The sequence below is a fragment of the Rhineura floridana genome, chromosome 21 (genome assembly GCF_030035675.1).
Source record: "Rhineura floridana isolate rRhiFlo1 chromosome 21, rRhiFlo1.hap2, whole genome shotgun sequence".
In the NCBI taxonomy this organism is placed as follows: Eukaryota; Metazoa; Chordata; class Lepidosauria; order Squamata; family Rhineuridae; genus Rhineura; species Rhineura floridana.
In genome coordinates, this window is record NC_084500.1 from 14,412,270 (window position 1) to 14,429,601 (window position 17,332).

At 45.5% G+C, this 17,332-nt stretch overlaps 1 protein-coding gene across 4 annotated transcripts in view; it reads right to left on the reverse strand.

Annotated features, from left to right (window-relative positions):
• Positions 1-1,045: 1,045 nt before the first annotated feature.
• Positions 1,046-17,332, reverse strand: part of USP32 (ubiquitin specific peptidase 32) — a 141,510-nt gene continuing 125,223 nt past the window's right edge. For all 4 annotated transcript variants that reach the window (XM_061604692.1, XM_061604691.1, XM_061604689.1 and 1 more), the window contains 7 exons: positions 17,035-17,121; positions 16,041-16,161; positions 11,622-11,813; positions 10,204-10,498; positions 7,251-7,666; positions 5,766-5,858; positions 1,046-5,059 (listed from right to left, as the gene is read on the reverse strand). In XM_061604692.1, coding sequence (XP_061460676.1) covers positions 4,886-5,059; positions 5,766-5,858; positions 7,251-7,666; positions 10,204-10,498; positions 11,622-11,813; positions 16,041-16,161; positions 17,035-17,121 — 1,378 coding nt within the window. In that variant the 3' untranslated portion in view covers positions 1,046-4,885. The remainder of the gene's footprint in view (positions 5,060-5,765; positions 5,859-7,250; positions 7,667-10,203; positions 10,499-11,621; positions 11,814-16,040; positions 16,162-17,034; positions 17,122-17,332) is intronic.

Sequence of the window (17,332 nt, forward strand, 5' to 3'; positions counted from 1 at the left end):
TGCTGCATGGAAAAGCGAGAAGCAGATTTAATTTTCAAAGTGAGGAAAGATGGTGACAGCAAGTTTTAACATCCGTGTTGCAAGGAATCTCATGATCGATTGTGAATTACCCTGCTGCATCATGGAGGAAGCTGCCATATACAGGGTCAGACAATTGGTCCATTATTATCAGCTCTGCCTAGTAGCAGGACAGATGTTTTTCCTATTACTTGCTACCAAATCCTTTTTTAACTGGCGATACCAGGCACTGAACATAGGACTTTCTGCATGCAACTGGACTGTCTGGTTGGCAAGGTGGGCACAGCTGCTTGATAAATTTTAGGCACTTTATATACATAATCATGTCTTCTTGAAGTGCCTGATTTTATGCAGTCAAAACAGCACCACCCGTGCCCAGAGAGGGAGGTGTCAGCAGGCTTACAGAAGTACAAAAAAATTCTGGGGAAAGGTGTGCGGAGAAACCCCAAAATAACCCAATGAGGTGTGAGCATGCTCAGTGGTCATGGGATCCTATGTACATTGAGGAGAAAGAAAACTAGGGGGGCAGAACGGAATATCCAATACAAGGGCATTGAAAGTGGGCTGGCAGGCACACTTCATATTACATTTTGTGGCAGGTCTCATTTGTAAATCACTTGATTTCTCAAGACTGTTGACTTTCAGCTGAATGGTTTTCAGGAGACATGAGCAACATGAACATTCCGCCTGGGTTGTTTTAAAGTGCCATGGTTCATTTTCACATCCCTTTGATACTGCAGTCGTGAGGTGTTGAGCACACAAGTCTCAAACAGCACTTGCCATTGTGATTCCCACATCCCTTGGCAATGCGGCGGATCAAGTTCTCGCAATAGGGAAAGGAGCAACAGCTTTTGATGGTCAAATTTCACACAAGTGTAGATTTATGTCACCATGGGTGGGAAGTATGTTTTTAAGAATGATTAACCATGGAGGAATGGCACCTCTCTCATGGAGATTACTGCTATCAAAACCGATCATAAGTCAATTCATTCAAGTTTTATAGAAACATTTACAAAAAGAAAGGAAATGGGGCAACACGCTGCATCCACAGTATTTAATTTGTTTAGATAATATAGTTACAGATGAACAGGTTCACTCCATATACAGTTACTTGGGACTTTTTTTTTATACAGTTCATATTCCAATACATTAATACTTTTTTATTATTTACACAGTACTTATGTACATGGTCTTTCTAAATTCAGTGCATTGTCAATAAGTTTTTATACAATAATTTACAAAGTGAATGTGGTTAAGAGTTAACTTAATAAATTTTCCTGTTAAATTTAAGAATTAATTTAATTTTTCCCCTTAAAAATAATAATTACAACCAATGTAATAAAACATGGCAGATTTTAAAATGACATTAGTAGATCATTTCAACAACAGAGAAAGTTTTGGAAGGAAAGCTAATTCAAAGATCTGTGCGTGGAAGAGTTTTGCAAAAGGAAACTGAGATAAGGGAGTCTCAAAATAGTCCTGAATCTAGAAATTCCGCCTTTTTTAAAAAAAAGGCTTGGTATTCTCCAACCTCACAGCTACAGAGAAAGATTTGGGAGCAACATATTGTGGAAATCACACACACACACACACACACAGGGTTAGCTCCTACCCAAGCCACATTTTTAAGTGCATGGATTTTTACCAGGTGCACAACTGATTGCCCCCACTCCCTTTGGCCAAGGGTAAAGCTTGCATCAGAAATTACTGGCCTGAGGCATGGCATCTATTGAAAGGTGAAGATCAATGCCTGAATGAGCACCAAATTTAGCTTCTGAATGGGATGAACTTCCTAAGGATCAGTACAGATACTTGTCCCCTGCTTGCAGCTCATGAGGTGAAGGATGGGTTGGACAAGGCCCTGACCTTCCACTACACATGCAAAGTAATGCCTGACTCTATACAGAAGCCTGTATGCATGAGGCCTGGATTCACAGTCTAACCATACCGATTGGTAGGGATGACAAAGCATCACACAAACATGTCACTGTATAGAACTGGTCTCTACATGAAATGCCCACATCATACTGTGCGGGCATGGAAGGGAGATGGGGCACATGGCCAGTCCTCCACCACATAGCTAGACAGTGTTTGACGTGGGGTGGAGAACATGCGACCCTCTGGCTGTTGCTGGAGTCCAACCATCAGCCAGCATGGCTAACACCTGGGACTGACTGGAGCCGTAGTCCAGCCACATCTGGAGAGCCACAGGTTCCCCACTCCTGGTCTATAGAAAGCAAACTGTCTCAAAACATCAAGGGGACACAAGATACTGCAATCCTCAATATCCCCAGATCCAGAAAGGTCTAAGAGTGCTGCCTCCTAGTAAGTTCATTAAGGAACCTAGCTAAAAGAATTGCACTAAATCAGCCAGAAAGTTGCACGTTAACTTCAAACAAAAGGTGAAGCTCCATCAAAGAGGAGAGTGGGAAGCAAAATCTTTGCCTTGGTGTTGATAAGCCAAATGATTCTGTTTGGGGGGGTCAGTGAGTGGGTAGAAAAGCACATTGAAAACAATTTAAATAAATAATGCAACTTTAGCGGAGTTCTGTGCGTGTACCACTTCAGACTGCTCCGATTAGCAGATGTTGCTTTATAAAAAAAAATCCTCTATCTAGAAAGCTAGCTTTTCAAGGCCAAGAATCCTTGCTTAGCTTTCTCCCTGACCTGCAACCTTCCCAAATTCAAGGAATTTTCATTTTGTATGGAGGTGCCATCCAGTCATTTGAGCCCAAGTGGGTACCAGCCCAAGTGGTACAGCCCAAACACAATTTAAGCAGTTCAGCAAGAACTGGGCTGTTCCAGTTTTAAAAATAACAGTCGACCCCGACATCACCTGCTCATTCAGACACATTGTGAATTAAAGAGTTACAACACTGTTTTAAGTTCATGAGCCAACGTACTCAACAATCTTCTTTAGCGCAGGTGCTTTATAAGAGCAAGAGAATCTGGGTTAAGATAATTGCTGAGTTGCTCACCCCCCTGGCTTCCATTGAGGTGCTGGGGGACAGATTCACAAAGATGTTGCTTCCAAGCTGGTTGCCACATGGACTTTCGAGGAAGATTGTTGGGCCTGCGTCAACAGGGATTTAAGTATCCTCTTCACAGATCTTTCTAGACAAGAGGGAGTTCTGATGCAACCTCTTTCACAGATCTTCCTCCAAATGAACAGCATCAGTGGGACAAAGTTAAATGAATGGCAACAGAGTCTGTTGATGTAGGTTGTTAACTTTGTTTTGAAAAGTTGCAAATTAATGCCAATGTTATTACAGTAAGAAACGGGAGACCATGTTCCCTTCCAGGGCAGGACGAGAAAGGAGCATGCCCAGATTTTCCAGCAGATTGAAGAACATCCAATATTAAAACTCTAATAGCTACCCAGACAGGATGCCTTGCTCTTTAAATTGAAAAGGTGCCCCCACTTCTCAGTCCAAAAGCAATTACCAGTAACAAAATTAACTATGCTCGAGTTGTAATTATCCTTTCCTTTATTTATTTATTTTAAAGTGCAATTCCTTTTCTCTCTCTTTTTTTTTTTAAAAAAGGCCACCACCATCCCATGCAGCTCATAAAGGGGGAACTTAAATTGGGGAGACAATATTCTCTACCTAAGGGCTGGCACAGAAGAAATGCTCATAAATGCTTAACCATAGTTGAAAGATCGGAAGGGGGCAGTAATCTCACACTCCCCCCTCTACTCCCCCGTCTAATGCGAATTCTGTGAACATGTGGTTAAATGTTGCAACGGCACAGACACTGAAAACCAGGGCTGCATCTCAACCAAAATTTGGAGGTGGTTACTTTAGGAGGGGGTTCACATGTACACCCCATATTTAACTCCCAGAGTCTTAACCATGATTGCGAGTTTGCCAGTATTGTGTCTGCATTGGGCCTGAGCCCCCGCATTATGTAGATTTTAAGATGGGGTGCCCCATGCATGTTAAAACTTTCACAAAAGCCAGGGTGCAGATCTCACAGAGACGCCAGGATCAGCTTATTGTGTGTCTACTGGCCAAAAACTTCGGATTAGGAATTAATGCTAAATAGTTCCCCACATTCTTCCCGCCCCCAAGCCTGGAGTCATCTCAGCCTTAAAATCACAGTGACAGAAAAGTTCCCTTCCAAGCTATTCTGAAAGCACACCGCATAGCCAAGAGGGTGAAACTCAACACAGCCTGAAAGCAAGAAAGCAATTCTCTTCTCAGAACAACAGAAACAGGCTGTCGATATCAACAAGCCAAGACTGAGGGTTAAAAACTGAAAAGGGGGGAATTCCCTAAACCATGATGCGTGCTTTTTTGTGCAGGTTGCCTAGCTTGGCTTTCCTTATCTCATCACTAAAATGGAACTTCAGAAAAAGGAGGTAGCGAATTCATGTTGTCTACAGACAACACTACAAGTTAAATTATCTTAAATCTGAAGACAGCATCAAAAGATTATTTTCTTCTTCTCCCCCTTCCCTATGAGTAACTTAAAAGAAAAATCACCACCACCACCTCACAACTTTTTTTATTACTCTGGGGCCAGCTCTTATTTGGATTATTTAAAATTTAAACTCACTTGGTCCTAGTTTGCTTACACCAAACCAGCTTAAAAGGCCAAAGGGGAAAGAAAGAAATCCAACCAATATCTTGTTTGTTTTTCCGGGCGTGTTAGCGAGAGATCCAGACAAAAAGAACACTATCTCATATTGTGAGCTGCTATTTAATTAGGGGGTTCTTTTCTTCTAGTTGTGCTTTCAGATCATGAGAGGAAACTAAAAAAAATAAAAACTACATTTAGCTCTTCCAGTCTGCTAAAACCCATTTTTCTTTTTTGCCAAACAAGAGGCGTCCAGGAATGCTCCGTGGAACCTCCTCCACCTCACTCATTGCAGGACACAGTACTTTCTGTAGTCGGACTCAAAGTCTTCGTCCATGCTGCTTGTGTCTGCCATGTTCTTGCCGTCTATCTTTGGCAGAAACTGTGCATAGTCCACCCCTTGCTGCTCGTAGAAAAGGATGTAAGCGGAGTCCGTGTCAATTTCGTCAGGATGCAATTCCTGCAAGAGGAGGAAGAAGAGGGGAGGCTTACTTGTTCCAACGAAAGCCTCCATATTTTAAAAAATGCACTCTTCTAAAAATTAAGCTTACAGCGGCTGCATTCCCACATAATGTACTAAGCCATAAAGTATGTCTTAAGCCATGCTGTGGCACGAGTTGGTGCAAGTGTCCCTCTGCGCAAGCAAGTAAACAAGCTATGTCTGAATCTAGGATTGTGGGGTTTGTTTTGCCCTAGCAAGCTACGATCGACAGCCATCCTATGATCAGAAGAACGAGATATAAATTCAATAACAACAACACTGTGCTTTGTTGTTGCCTTGGCTATTGTGGTTTGTTGGGGCAAAACAAATCTTTTTATTACTATTTTATACAAATGTATACAAATGTTCAAATGTAGCCAGGGCAATGAGGTCCTCAGACCATTGCGTGATAGATGGTGGGTGTTTATTCTTCCAGTCTCAAAGTATGAGTCTCTTAGCGACCGTAAGGGCTTGCAAAATCCACTTTTGTGGTTAGCGATACAGGGCAAAACAAACCATGATCCCAGTTTGGATGTCATGCTAAGCTAAATCTTTCACAGTTTATTCACCTGCTCATGCAAAGGGAGGTGCAAAGAGAGAGCCCTCAGGCGGAAGCTGTCTCTTGTGCATGGAATTGATCCTGACTGCCCTGCGCTTGGTCTTTAGGGGAGGCAAAGAAGTTTACCTTACAGCTGCTGTCGTTGTAACAGTACCACTTGCTGTTTGGGTTTTTGGCGTAAGTGACGTAATGACCTCCTCCCATAATTCCTGAATGGCACTAGAAGAAAAACAACAACAGTTCTTCATTGTTTGCCCAAGAAACAAGGTTAGCTCTGTCCCCGAGGGGCATCTGTGGTCATCCAGATGCCAGGGGACACCCATCAGCCTCAGCTACATGGCCAAAAGTGAATGGGAACTGGGGTCCAGCAGCAGCCAAGAAGCCATGGGTTCCCCGTCCCCGGTTAGGAAATTTCAGACTCAATGGTCCCACAGGGCAAGGGGTGGCTCTTGAAGCAGAAAGGTGTATTACTGCAAAATGTGGTAAGGGGCGTCTTGCTCATTCTGCTGGGCAGGTCCAGAAAGTCCACCCCAGAGTCCTGCCCACCCCTCCAAGGGCACCTAGGCCCACTCTGAGCCAAGGGTGGGGAACCGGCCCCCAAGCCTCTCCGTCTGGCTCTGGAGACTCACCCTCCCCTGCCACACCCCTGGAGTGCTTTTGACCAGCTGGAGTAGAGTGATGTGTGAGTGCGCGCAGAAACTAGCCTAGTGTGCAAAGGTAAAAGGCACGTTTGTTGCTCTGCTGACCACTGGCATGTGACCTCCCGCTCACCCCCACCTGCACCCCAGAAGGTTGCCCAGAAAGGAATGCAGCCCTTGGGTTGAAAAAGGGTTCCCTCCTCTGAGGTGAAGCATGAGGGACTGCATTTGTGCATATTCTCTGCTCTGTCGTCCTCCATTCCATCGAGATTCAGTCGGAAAGACATTACATGGGCCTTCCATCTTTTTTATCCAAAGACCGGGACTTTTTTTGGGGGGGGGGGAGCAGTCTGTCTTATTCCAGGGTTGAGGAACCTGTGGCCCTCTAGATGTTGGTGGACTCAGTCTCCCATCAGCCCCAGCCAGCAAGGCCAGTGAGCAGGGATGATGGAAGCTGGAGTCCAGCATCAACTGGAGGGCCACAGGCTCCCTGTCCCTGGTGCTAGGCATTAAGAACTGATCAACTTTCATTAGCTCATGCCATCTAAGGAACTTTATTTAATTTCTATGCTATAAAGGCAGGGTTACCCTCATCCGTTAAGGATATGAGTTACTAAGTTATGTCTTACCTATTCTGTGCCCTACAGGAGTCCTATGGCCCCCACATTCTACTTGATGGCTACCCTCTCTGCTAAAGAGACATTCTGCTAAAGAGACATTCCTGCCCCAAGCCCAACAGAAACCTACCACTTGTTCTCCGTTGGCCAAACTTCGCATATTTAACACAGACTTGCTCCTGCAGTCCCCCTGATGACGATGCCTTTCTGGTGCCTTCATTCCAGCCCTTCCCTTACCCTTCCCTTACCCTGTGCAATGGGGACGGTTTCACCTTCAGCCGTTCTACAAAATCCAGGCTTTCTGGAAACCGTCACTGTCTCCCATCCACGCGTGACCCCCACGCAGACACACCTACCGAAATTGCATATAGGTTGTAGATGGGGTTAACACAGATCTCTCCTCTTTGGTCAACCGCCATCTCCTCCTCCCCATTGATGCTGCCGTTGCTGTGAGAGTTCTGCTTGCAAAGGTATCCGTTGACTAAAGTCACATCGCTGTCCTGAGCGGCAAAGAGCTCGCCCTGGCTACCCCCCAAAGCATGCCCTCGGCTGAAGCCATCGCCTGGGTCAGGGGTGGCCTTCGGGTCCAAGTCTGTACCATTCTCTCGGCTCGTCTCCAAGTTCTCTTTGCTGCTAGACAGTTTGTTTTTACACAGCTGGGGGAGCCGGAGACGCCCCTTGCCTCTTCCTAAAGTCCTGGGGCTACCGGTTGGACTAATGTTTTTACTCGATGGACAGCCAGCTACACACTTCTGTCCAGGAGATGGGGATGCTGCAAAGAGGGGGGGAAGAGTCAAAAGCAGAACAGATCAATCAAAATGACCCCTCATTTAAAACCCAAACAAAATATTATGTGCCAATTATATCTCGGCTAAAATTTATTACTAACAACAGCTTTCCTGTTAACATAACTGGCTGTTTGGCTCAGGAAAAACAATCAGACGCATTAAAGAGAGACTTCTAGATCATGACTTGCAAATTTCATTAGCAAAAAGGGTTTGTTCACCCTTGTAAACGTGGGTCTACAACATAGTAGCAATCACGCTAGAAGGTATTTAGCAACATTAAGGTGAGGGGATCAAGATGGTGGTAAATACATCGCTCAAAGAGGGAGTAATGCCATCAACTCTCAAGGAGGCAATAATTAAACCAATCTTAAAGAAATCCTCCTTAGATCCTCAAGATTTGAACAACTACCGCCCAGTCTCAAATCTGCCATTCTTAAGCAAGGCGGTAGAACGGGTGGTGGCTAGACAGTTGCAGGTGCACTTGGAGGAAGCGGATTATCTGGATCCATTTCAATCGGGCTTCAGGCCTGGACATGGGACTGAAACAGCCTTGGTCGCCTTGGTGGATGATATGAGGAGGGCATGGGATAGGGGCGAATGCACCTTCCTTGTCCTCCTTGACCTCTCAGCGGCTTTTGATACCGTTGACCACGCTATCCTCTTGGACCGCCTGAGGAGGCTGGGTATGGGGGGCACTGTATGGCAGTGGTTCCGTTCCTTCCTCTCTGGTAGGTACCAAAGAGTAGAACTGGAGGAGGAGGTTTCGGATCCTTGGCCTCTCACTTGTGGGGTGCCACAGGGTTCCATCCTCTCCCCTGTTTAACATCTATATAAAGCCGCTGGGGCAATCATCAGGAGATTTGGGCTGCAGTGTCATCAATATGCGGATGACACACAGCTCTATCTCTCATTTAAATCTTCACCAAGGTTGGCTGTTGAAACCATGTCCAAATGTCTGGAGGCGGTGAGTGGCTGGATGGGAAGGAATAGGCTGAAGCTGAACCCGGACAAGACCGAGGTACTGTTTGTGGGTGACAAGGGAAGGTTGGGGGATGTGGACCTTGTGCTTAATGGGGTACGATTGCCCCTGAAAGACCAGGTCCGCAGCCTGGGGGTCATTCTTGACTCCCAGCTGTCCATGGAGCCTCAAATCTCGGCTGTGAGCCGGATGGCGCTGTATCAACTCCATCTGATATGGCGACTGCGCCCCTACCTCCCCAATTACCTGCTCCCACTGGTAGTACATGCCCTGGTCACCTCTCGCCTAGACTACTGTAATGCGCTCTACGTGGGGTTACCCTTGAAAATGGTCCGGAAGTTGCAGCTGGTACAGAATGCGGCGGCTCGTCTGATTAAAGGCAGCCGCCGGCAAGATCACATCACTCCAGTGCTGAAGGAGTTGCACTGGCTACTGGTTGTTTACCGGGCCCAATTCAAGGTGTTGGTTTTGACCTTTAAAACTCTATACGGTTTTGGACCAATCTATCTGAAGGAGCGCCTCCAGCATAGTCAGGGATGCCGCTCAACAAGATCAGCCTCAGAAGACCTTCTCTCGATCCCACCGGTTAAAATGGCCAGACTGGTGAGGACCAGAGAGAGGGCTTTTTCAATAGTGGCCCCCACCCTTTGGAATTCTCTCCCCAATGATCTCCGTCATGCCCCTTCTCTGATGAGCTTCCGCCAGACCCTGAAGACATGGCTCTTCAGGAAGGCTTTTGGCATGGCCTAGGCTTTTACTGTTATGTTTTTAAATTTTAATGTTTGATGTATTGTTTTATTCTGTACGTCGCCCAGAGTGGCTGGTGAACCAGCCAGATGGGCGACTAATAAATTCAATAATAATAATAATAATAATTACATAAAGGAGAGCATTTTCAATTGCTAGGTTCAGTCACTTTGCCAGTTAACGAAGGCAGTATGCTTCTGAATACCAGTCGCTGGGAACTGAGGGAGGGGGGAGGGCTGTTGTACTCAATTCCCACTTGTGGGCTTCCCATGGGCATCTGGTTGGCCACTGTGAGAACAGGAATTTGGACTAGATAGGCTACTGGGCTGACGCAGCAGGGCTCTTTCAATATTATGTTAAGGTCAATTTTGCCATGACATTTGAGAGTTTCTCCTTGCCAAAGCAGCTCAGTCAAAACATTATCCCATGTTCTTCTATACTCTGTGCGCACCAGGAGCCCAGAGCAGCAGCTCACTGGAGACACAGGCTGTAGCTTCTTCCAAAGGGTGAGCAATTCTGCAGTATGTGTCTGTTTCAGGAAATGATCTAATTGCACCTGATGCATAGAGATGGGGCAGGATTTCTTGCTCCCAAGCAAAGGCTGATTGGAAGGAGGCATGCCCCGTCCAGTGACTCATGCAGGGATACAACGGGCAGCCACTTCTGAGGACAGGTAAGTCTGCTGAGTCTCTAATTATTTAAACACAGTGGGATGTGGCAGGATTACCTGCCCCCATCAGGGGTTTGTTTTACTACATCCAACCACATGCATAGGTCCTTCAGCATGTTATCTACCTTTGACATTATTTAAGATGCCAGAAGCATTGAGGGAAGAGGGGCTTCTAATCAGCACATCGCCTTCCCCAGCCACAGCAGAGTTCTGTGCCTCTGTTCTCTTGCACTCTTCCTGTGGAATCCGAGGCTCCGAGAGATCATCGACTTGAGGAGTCAGCAGCTTTTGTGGCCAACAGCTTGGATCTCTTGGCACCAGGAAGGCACTCGGGTCAAAACTCTCTCGGGGAAACTTGACGATTTTCTGGGATTTTATCCAGCGACCATTGACAAACTGGAAGCGCTTCAAGTGGATTATCTAGAACGAGAGATGCGGGAGACGGAATCAGGCAAAAGCTTCACTTATCAATGTTGTTTTGGCCATGTGCTTGTTATCTAGGCACTTTTTCAACACTGTTGGGACCTGTGTTTCGTCTGCTCCATTTTACAGACCAAGGGACTAAAACTGAGTGAACTTGTCTTGGCCACTGTGGTGGAACTGGCATTTCAAATCAGAACCAAACACAGCGGTCTTAGCAACCCTCACTTCACATCATCTCATTCATCCCCACAAAAACCTTCAGACATAAGGGGGCATCAGCGATGGATGAAAAGGGGAGGAGACACCCTACAAACAATCAAGAATCAGAGGGCAAGGGATACAAACCTCGCTGATACAAACAAGGAATTCAGGGTGCTTCCTCTGTAGCTATTGAACTCGTCTTTGCCCTTTTCCTCCCCACTCCCCCCTTTCCTCGTGTGTCTCGCCTTTTTTAGTTTGTAAGCCTGACGGCAGGGCCTGTCTCCCCACCTCAGCTTCTTGATCGTCAGTGGTGGCTGATGTCCATATGGAACTGGTGGGGCGGAAGGCAAGGAGCCCAACAGGAGGCAGAGACAGAGCCAATGACAGCAGGAGCCAACTAATTCCAGCTTTGTCCCCATCCTCCTCCCGGCCGAGATGTACAAGCGCAGAACTGAGACAGAGGAGGAGGAAGAAGGAGACAACGGGCAGTTCCACCCTCTGGAATAGATGTACGTAAGAATGCAGGCAGGTGGGTTCTGGCTGAGGCTGATGGGGCAGTGCCTCCTTTGCCCTAATGGACCAGCCTCCACTGCAGAAGGAGCATCCCTGCTTTTCTCTCCCATAGCAGGAAATGCCAGTGTGGTGTAATGGTTAGAGTGTCGGGCCTGGGACCTGGGAAACCAGGGTTCAAATCCCTGCTTGGCTATGAAGCTCACTGGGTAACCTTGCCTCCACTGGCAACTTTGGGAGACAGTCATTGTCCAAAAAGTGGAACAAAAATGAAATGACTAAATAAACAGATGAAGCTATGGCGGTCTGACTCAGCGTAAGGTGGCTTCATAGGATTAAAAAGAAAGCCCTGTAAGAAGCTGTGCCTAGCCTGGCTTTAAGAGAAAACGAGGAGTGCCTTAAGCCGTACCAGGATAGGGGGGAGCCTCCACAGGTCCAGCTTCTTCGTGGCCAAGCAGTGAGTCTTGCACTTTGAGCAATAGTACATCTCGTCTTCGCCCAGCTCTTCCTCGCTGGTGAAGGCCCGGAGGCAGCTGTCGAGGTTGATTGGCTCCGCCTGTGCGCGCCGGCTTTGCTCCACACTTTGGTGCTCCTCCGCCATCTGAACGCAAGCAAAGGCAAACACTTGTGGGGCATGGATAGGGGTTCTTTCTCCCCCCCCCCCCCGGTACATAAAAAACATGTCATGACTCTCTGTCTCAACTGACCCAAGTATGGATTTCCTGTGTCCTTCTAGAGAAAGATCTTTTAAAACTTATATGACTTTCATATGTTTTCAGAGCGTCTGGAGATGGGAGCCATAGCTCTGTGGCAGAGCACTTGCTTTGTGTGCAAAAGGTCCCAGGTTCAATCCCCAGCATCTCTAGATAAGGCAGGGCAACCCCCCCCCCATGACATCCTGGAGAGCCACTGCCAGTCAGAGTAGATAATACTGAGCTGGCTGGATTAATGGGTTCAGTATAAGGCAGCTTTGTAAATAGCAACACTCTTCCTTTTTGGGAAGGGTAAAGTGCATTATAGATCAAGTCTGCTGTGCTGCATCCTGCTACTGAATGCATTTTACTGACTACAACTTAATCATTATGTTCTTAGCTTTAAATATTGCTAAATTGTTGGTTTTAATTGTATTTCTATTTCCTGTCCTGAAACGTCTAGTTGGAAGGTTGGGTTACAAATGTCAGAAATAAAATAAATCTCTTGACTCCATGCCATTTCAGACTCTATATTGGAAGCAAAAGGCTCCCTTGTCCGTAGAAACAGGAATGTCAGAGCAAAGGATTTTTGCCTTGCCTTCTTCCTGTCCTAATTTTCGAAGCACAGGGAGTTTTGGTTTTCCCAGAATGGAGAAGCATTCAGTCAGGTGAATCTTCATGTGCAGTCTGAAGTGATAATCTAGAACAGTTCTGATAGCACAAACGGACTGTTTGTATAGCCTGGCAGCCCCCAGGAACAACAGGCCTAAAGCCATTCAGCAAATTCACTGAGATTTGAACCTGGGCCTGCGCTGTGCGTGAGTCTAGCCTTATCTGCTAAAGCACACTACCCTGTGGGCCACCCAGGCTCCAATTTCTTACACACTCCTGCATTTTTAGTCCTTTGAGATTCTAGGTCCCACGTTCTTAAGCCATCTCCCCATCCAGAAACTTCTGAGCACCAAGATGAAAGAATCTTCAGAAGCAGTTTCAGATCATTGCAGAGGCAGACAGGGTGCCCCTTATGCGGCGTGACAACCAAGAAAGCCTTTGGGCTAAAATCCCAGATGACAAGAATGGCTCCCAGCCAAAGCAGCTGCAGAAATGCAAAGACCTGCAAAGGCTACAGCACCAAGCGGATCTAATACAACAGCTATTGCTGTTAGAGAACTCAGGCCGTTGGGTCCATCTAGCTCAGGACTGCCTGCTGTACTGACAGCAGCTCTCGAAAGTTTTAGGCAGAAGATCTCTCCTAGTCCTACCTGGAGATGCCAGGAATTTAACCTGGGACCTTAACCTGGCATGCAAACTCTGTGCTCTAGCACTGAGCCACAGCCCTTCCAAACCAGCAAAGACTTTACTCAGAGGGAATCTGTGGCCTTCCCACTGTAGCTGGACTACAACTCCCATCATCCCTGACTACTGGCTGTACTGGCTGTGCTGGCTGGGACTGATGGGAGATGGAGACCAGCAATACCTGGAGGGCCACAGGTTCTCTATCCCTATCATAGAGGATCCACGCCAGGAGACCAGGAGCTGTTACTTATTCATGTTGCTTACTTTTACCCTCTATGGGAAGCATGTCTAGGAACACCCCCCCCTTTGATGCTACTGTGAGTTTCATCATGAAAAAAGGAGTTAGTTGTGAGAAAAAGTTTGTGAACCCCTTAGAATTGTCACATATTTCCAACCTAAAATGTTAATAGCTGCTAATCTAACCCCATAATCCTAGATAAACAATAGATAACCTGATTAAACAAATGACAGATAAACGTGATGCATTTTCAACATTTATGTATCCACACCTGACTGAACAGTCAATATCCATGTGTGAAAAAGTATGTGAACCTTTAGATGTTTTTCTGTTCAAACTCAGTGTTTGTTTTTCACCAGATGTAATGTTTCTTATTGAACCTAAAAAGTTCTGCCTTCGACTCTGTCCAGAGAACACTGGTCCAGAAGTCTTGGGGATCATTTATGTGATGTTTAGAGAAGTTCAGACAGGCAGCAATGTTCTTTTTAGAGAACACTGCTTTCCTCCTGGCTATCCTTCCATGAACACCATTCTTGTTCAGTCCTTCCCTGGTTGTTGAGTCATGAACACTCACATTAGCCAAGGTGAGAGTGGCCTGCAGATCCTTGGATGTTACTCTGGGGTTCTTTGTGACTTCCCAGATGATGTGTCAGCTTGTTCTTGGGAGGGACTTTGGTAGGATGACCACTCCTGGGTAGAGTAACTGTGGTCTTGAACCTTCTCCATTTGTAGACTATCTGTCTGACAGTGGATTGGTGGAGCCCCAAATTCTTAGAAATTGTTTTGTAACCCATTCTAGACTGATAAGCAGCAATAACTGCTTTTCTGAGGTCCTCAGAGATGTCTTTCGATCTTGGCATGATGTTGTTTCCACACAACTCAAAGGTTCTGATCCTTTTATAGGGTGGGGCCTCCCAAACTCACCCCTGCAGACCAACTTAATTACTTAAGCACCTGTTTCTAATTATTCCCTTTAATTGAGCTGATGCAACCAGGGGTTCACTTACTTTTGCACCTACCCTGACTCTTATGTACTCATCATTTGCCTAATTTACACATTGCTTTATTTCACAAGACACGGAATTGATTAAGATAAACCCTGTCAGATATTTAGAAAAGGACTGGTTTTGATTCACGAAGGCTATCACAGGGGAACTATGGAATTTCCGTGATTAACATGAATGAGGGTTCACAAACTTTTTCTCGCCACTGTAACTCAGCAATAAGAGCACCTGCTTCGCGTGCAGAAGGCCCCAGGTTCAATCCCTGACATCTCAAAGCAGGGCTGGGAAAAGATGACTGTCTGGAAACGTGGAGAGCCACTGCCAGTCAGAGCAAATAGCGCTTAGCTAGATGAACCAATAGTCCGGCTCAGTGTGAGGTAGCTTCCCGGGTTCACACACTTTCAAACATATCTTAGCATCCATAAAGGCTAGGCATTCAGTTTTCACTTTAAATGAAAATATAGAGCCAACACTGATTGGTGCTTGCATGTGTGGAACAGCCTGAGTAAGACAAATAAAAAGCAATGGCAAGTAGCAACCTAACTCCTTTCTACCTCCAAAGCTCTCCTAAAGAGAGCTCAACTTGACTCCTGGAATACGGAAGGGGCCTGGCGGGTCTCCTGGGGAAAGGAACAGTGCCTGGTTCGTCACCATTTCAGTACCAGGTGAAGACTTTCTTTTTTTAAAAAAAAATCCCAGCAATTTTAAGTAGGATTTTTTCCTTTCATGGTTTTTACATTTCTCCATTTATGGTTGCTTCAGTTTTTGAAAGCTGTTTTTATCTATTTCATGTGTAACAGTTTTCATATATGCAAGTGGGATAGGAATGCAATAAATAAATAAATAAATAAATAAATAAATAAATAAATAAATAAATAAATAAATAAATAAATAAATAAATAAATAAATAAATAAATAAATAAATAAATAAATAAATGCTTTTATGTATTAAATTTTTATTTTAACAAAATTTATATACTGCTTGATTATGAAAAACCTCTAGGTGGTTTACAGAAAACATTTAGATTATCAATAAAAACTGTAGACTAAAAAAATTAAGACACAACAGCATCTATGTGTCTGGTTATCATACTGTGAAACTGATTCAAGGCGTCTTATAGGAAGCAATTCATAAGTAAAACAACAACAGCAACAATATACGGTTGTTGTTTTTTCAAGGTATGTTAGCTATCCTGAGAAAAAATTGGAGAGTGGGATACCAATCCTAAAAATAAAAACAACTCACCAAGCACCCCAGAAAAACCAAGCACATCAGAAAAACAAAACACAGGCAACTCAACACACAAACCCAGCATACACACAAACAAATCTAGACACCATGCCAGTGCCTAGGAGGACCCGATGCTAGCACCCAGCTAACTGATCTCTGATGGATGCAGAAGATCTAAACCAATTGGAGAGGTTTGTATGGGGAAGAGAACACAAAATGTGCAATCTTGTGGGACAGGACAGGGCAAATATTTTGCTTGCAACAAAAGAAACATCCAGAACTCAAATGCTTATAAAAAGACAGAAATAGCAAATACACATGAATCTGCTTTGGGATACTCTGCAATTTTAAATTTATTTAATTTTACCCGTTCCTGCGACGTCTGGTAGCGGAGATGAAGTGCCGTGGGATCCCAGTCAACAGCAATGTTGGCATTCCCCATGTGAGCTCTGTCTTCAGTGCAGTCAATTTTACAGCCATGGCAAAACCTAAATCAGGGGTGAGGAAAAGGAGGCAGCAGTGAGCTGAGAAGTGCAGGTGAGGAACTTCTTAAGCTGCCACGGGTCACAAATGTATCACCTTGCAGAAAATGGTCAGTTAAATCTGGATGTCGCAGGACAGTTGCATGCTGCTTTGGAGGGTGGGGTGAAGAACTGTAACTCAGTGACAGAACCACTTGCTTTGCATGCAAAAGGTCCCTGGTTCGATCCCGGCATCTCCAGACAGGGCTAGAGACCCCCTGGAGAGTCATTAGCAATGTAAATTCTGAGGTAGATGGACCTGCAGTCCTGACTATATAAAATGCAGCTTTCTATATTCCTATTTAAATAAAACATTTACTCAGGACAATGAGGACTGGAATCTTACGTTAAAGAAAAGAGCACAGCTCACGGGCAGGGCAGATGCTTTGCCTGCAGTAAGTGCCAGGTTCAAGAGTCAGCATCTCCAGACAGGCCTGGGAAAACACCTGCCTGAAACCTTCCAGTCACTGTGGACAATACTGAACTAAATGGGCCAATAGTTTGACTTGGCCTGAGGTGGCCGCCTGTGCTCCTAAATCCAGCAAAGGCCATACAGAAGCAGGACAAACACCAGCAGTTCAGAATATTGACATTATGAAAATTAATGGGGCCAAGCTGGCAGATCTGTCCATTTTTAAAGAGACACCTACCCTAACAACAGGGGAAAAGGTAAGGCAGAATGCAAGTGAGACTGGAGGGGAGGAGCTCTTCCCACTGCCAAAGAAACTTGTCGTGACTGCTTGGCAGAATCACACGCCAATTCTAATCCAGAGGAGCGCTCCACCTTTTACTTGCTGAGGGGCCACCCTGATGTCCTCAATGTCAGGAAAGGCAGTTTACCTGTACCATGGGCACCAAGCACACGAATTGCCGTCCTTCTGAACTACTCGTAGGGTAAAGGGGTATTGGTAGCCCATGCTGTCATCGCTAAAAGAAATGAATACCACAGTTATTTTAAAGGTGCAAAGCCCCATAATGATCTTCTTTCACTCCCACAGCCTTCCCCAACCTGGTGCCCTCTGGATGTTTTGGACTCCAAATCCTGCCACTATCTGTGCGATAGTGAAAGAGCTAGAAACTGCACTACCTGTGCTACTATTGTGTCACTTTTATAGAGGTGAAAGAACCAGACTTATTT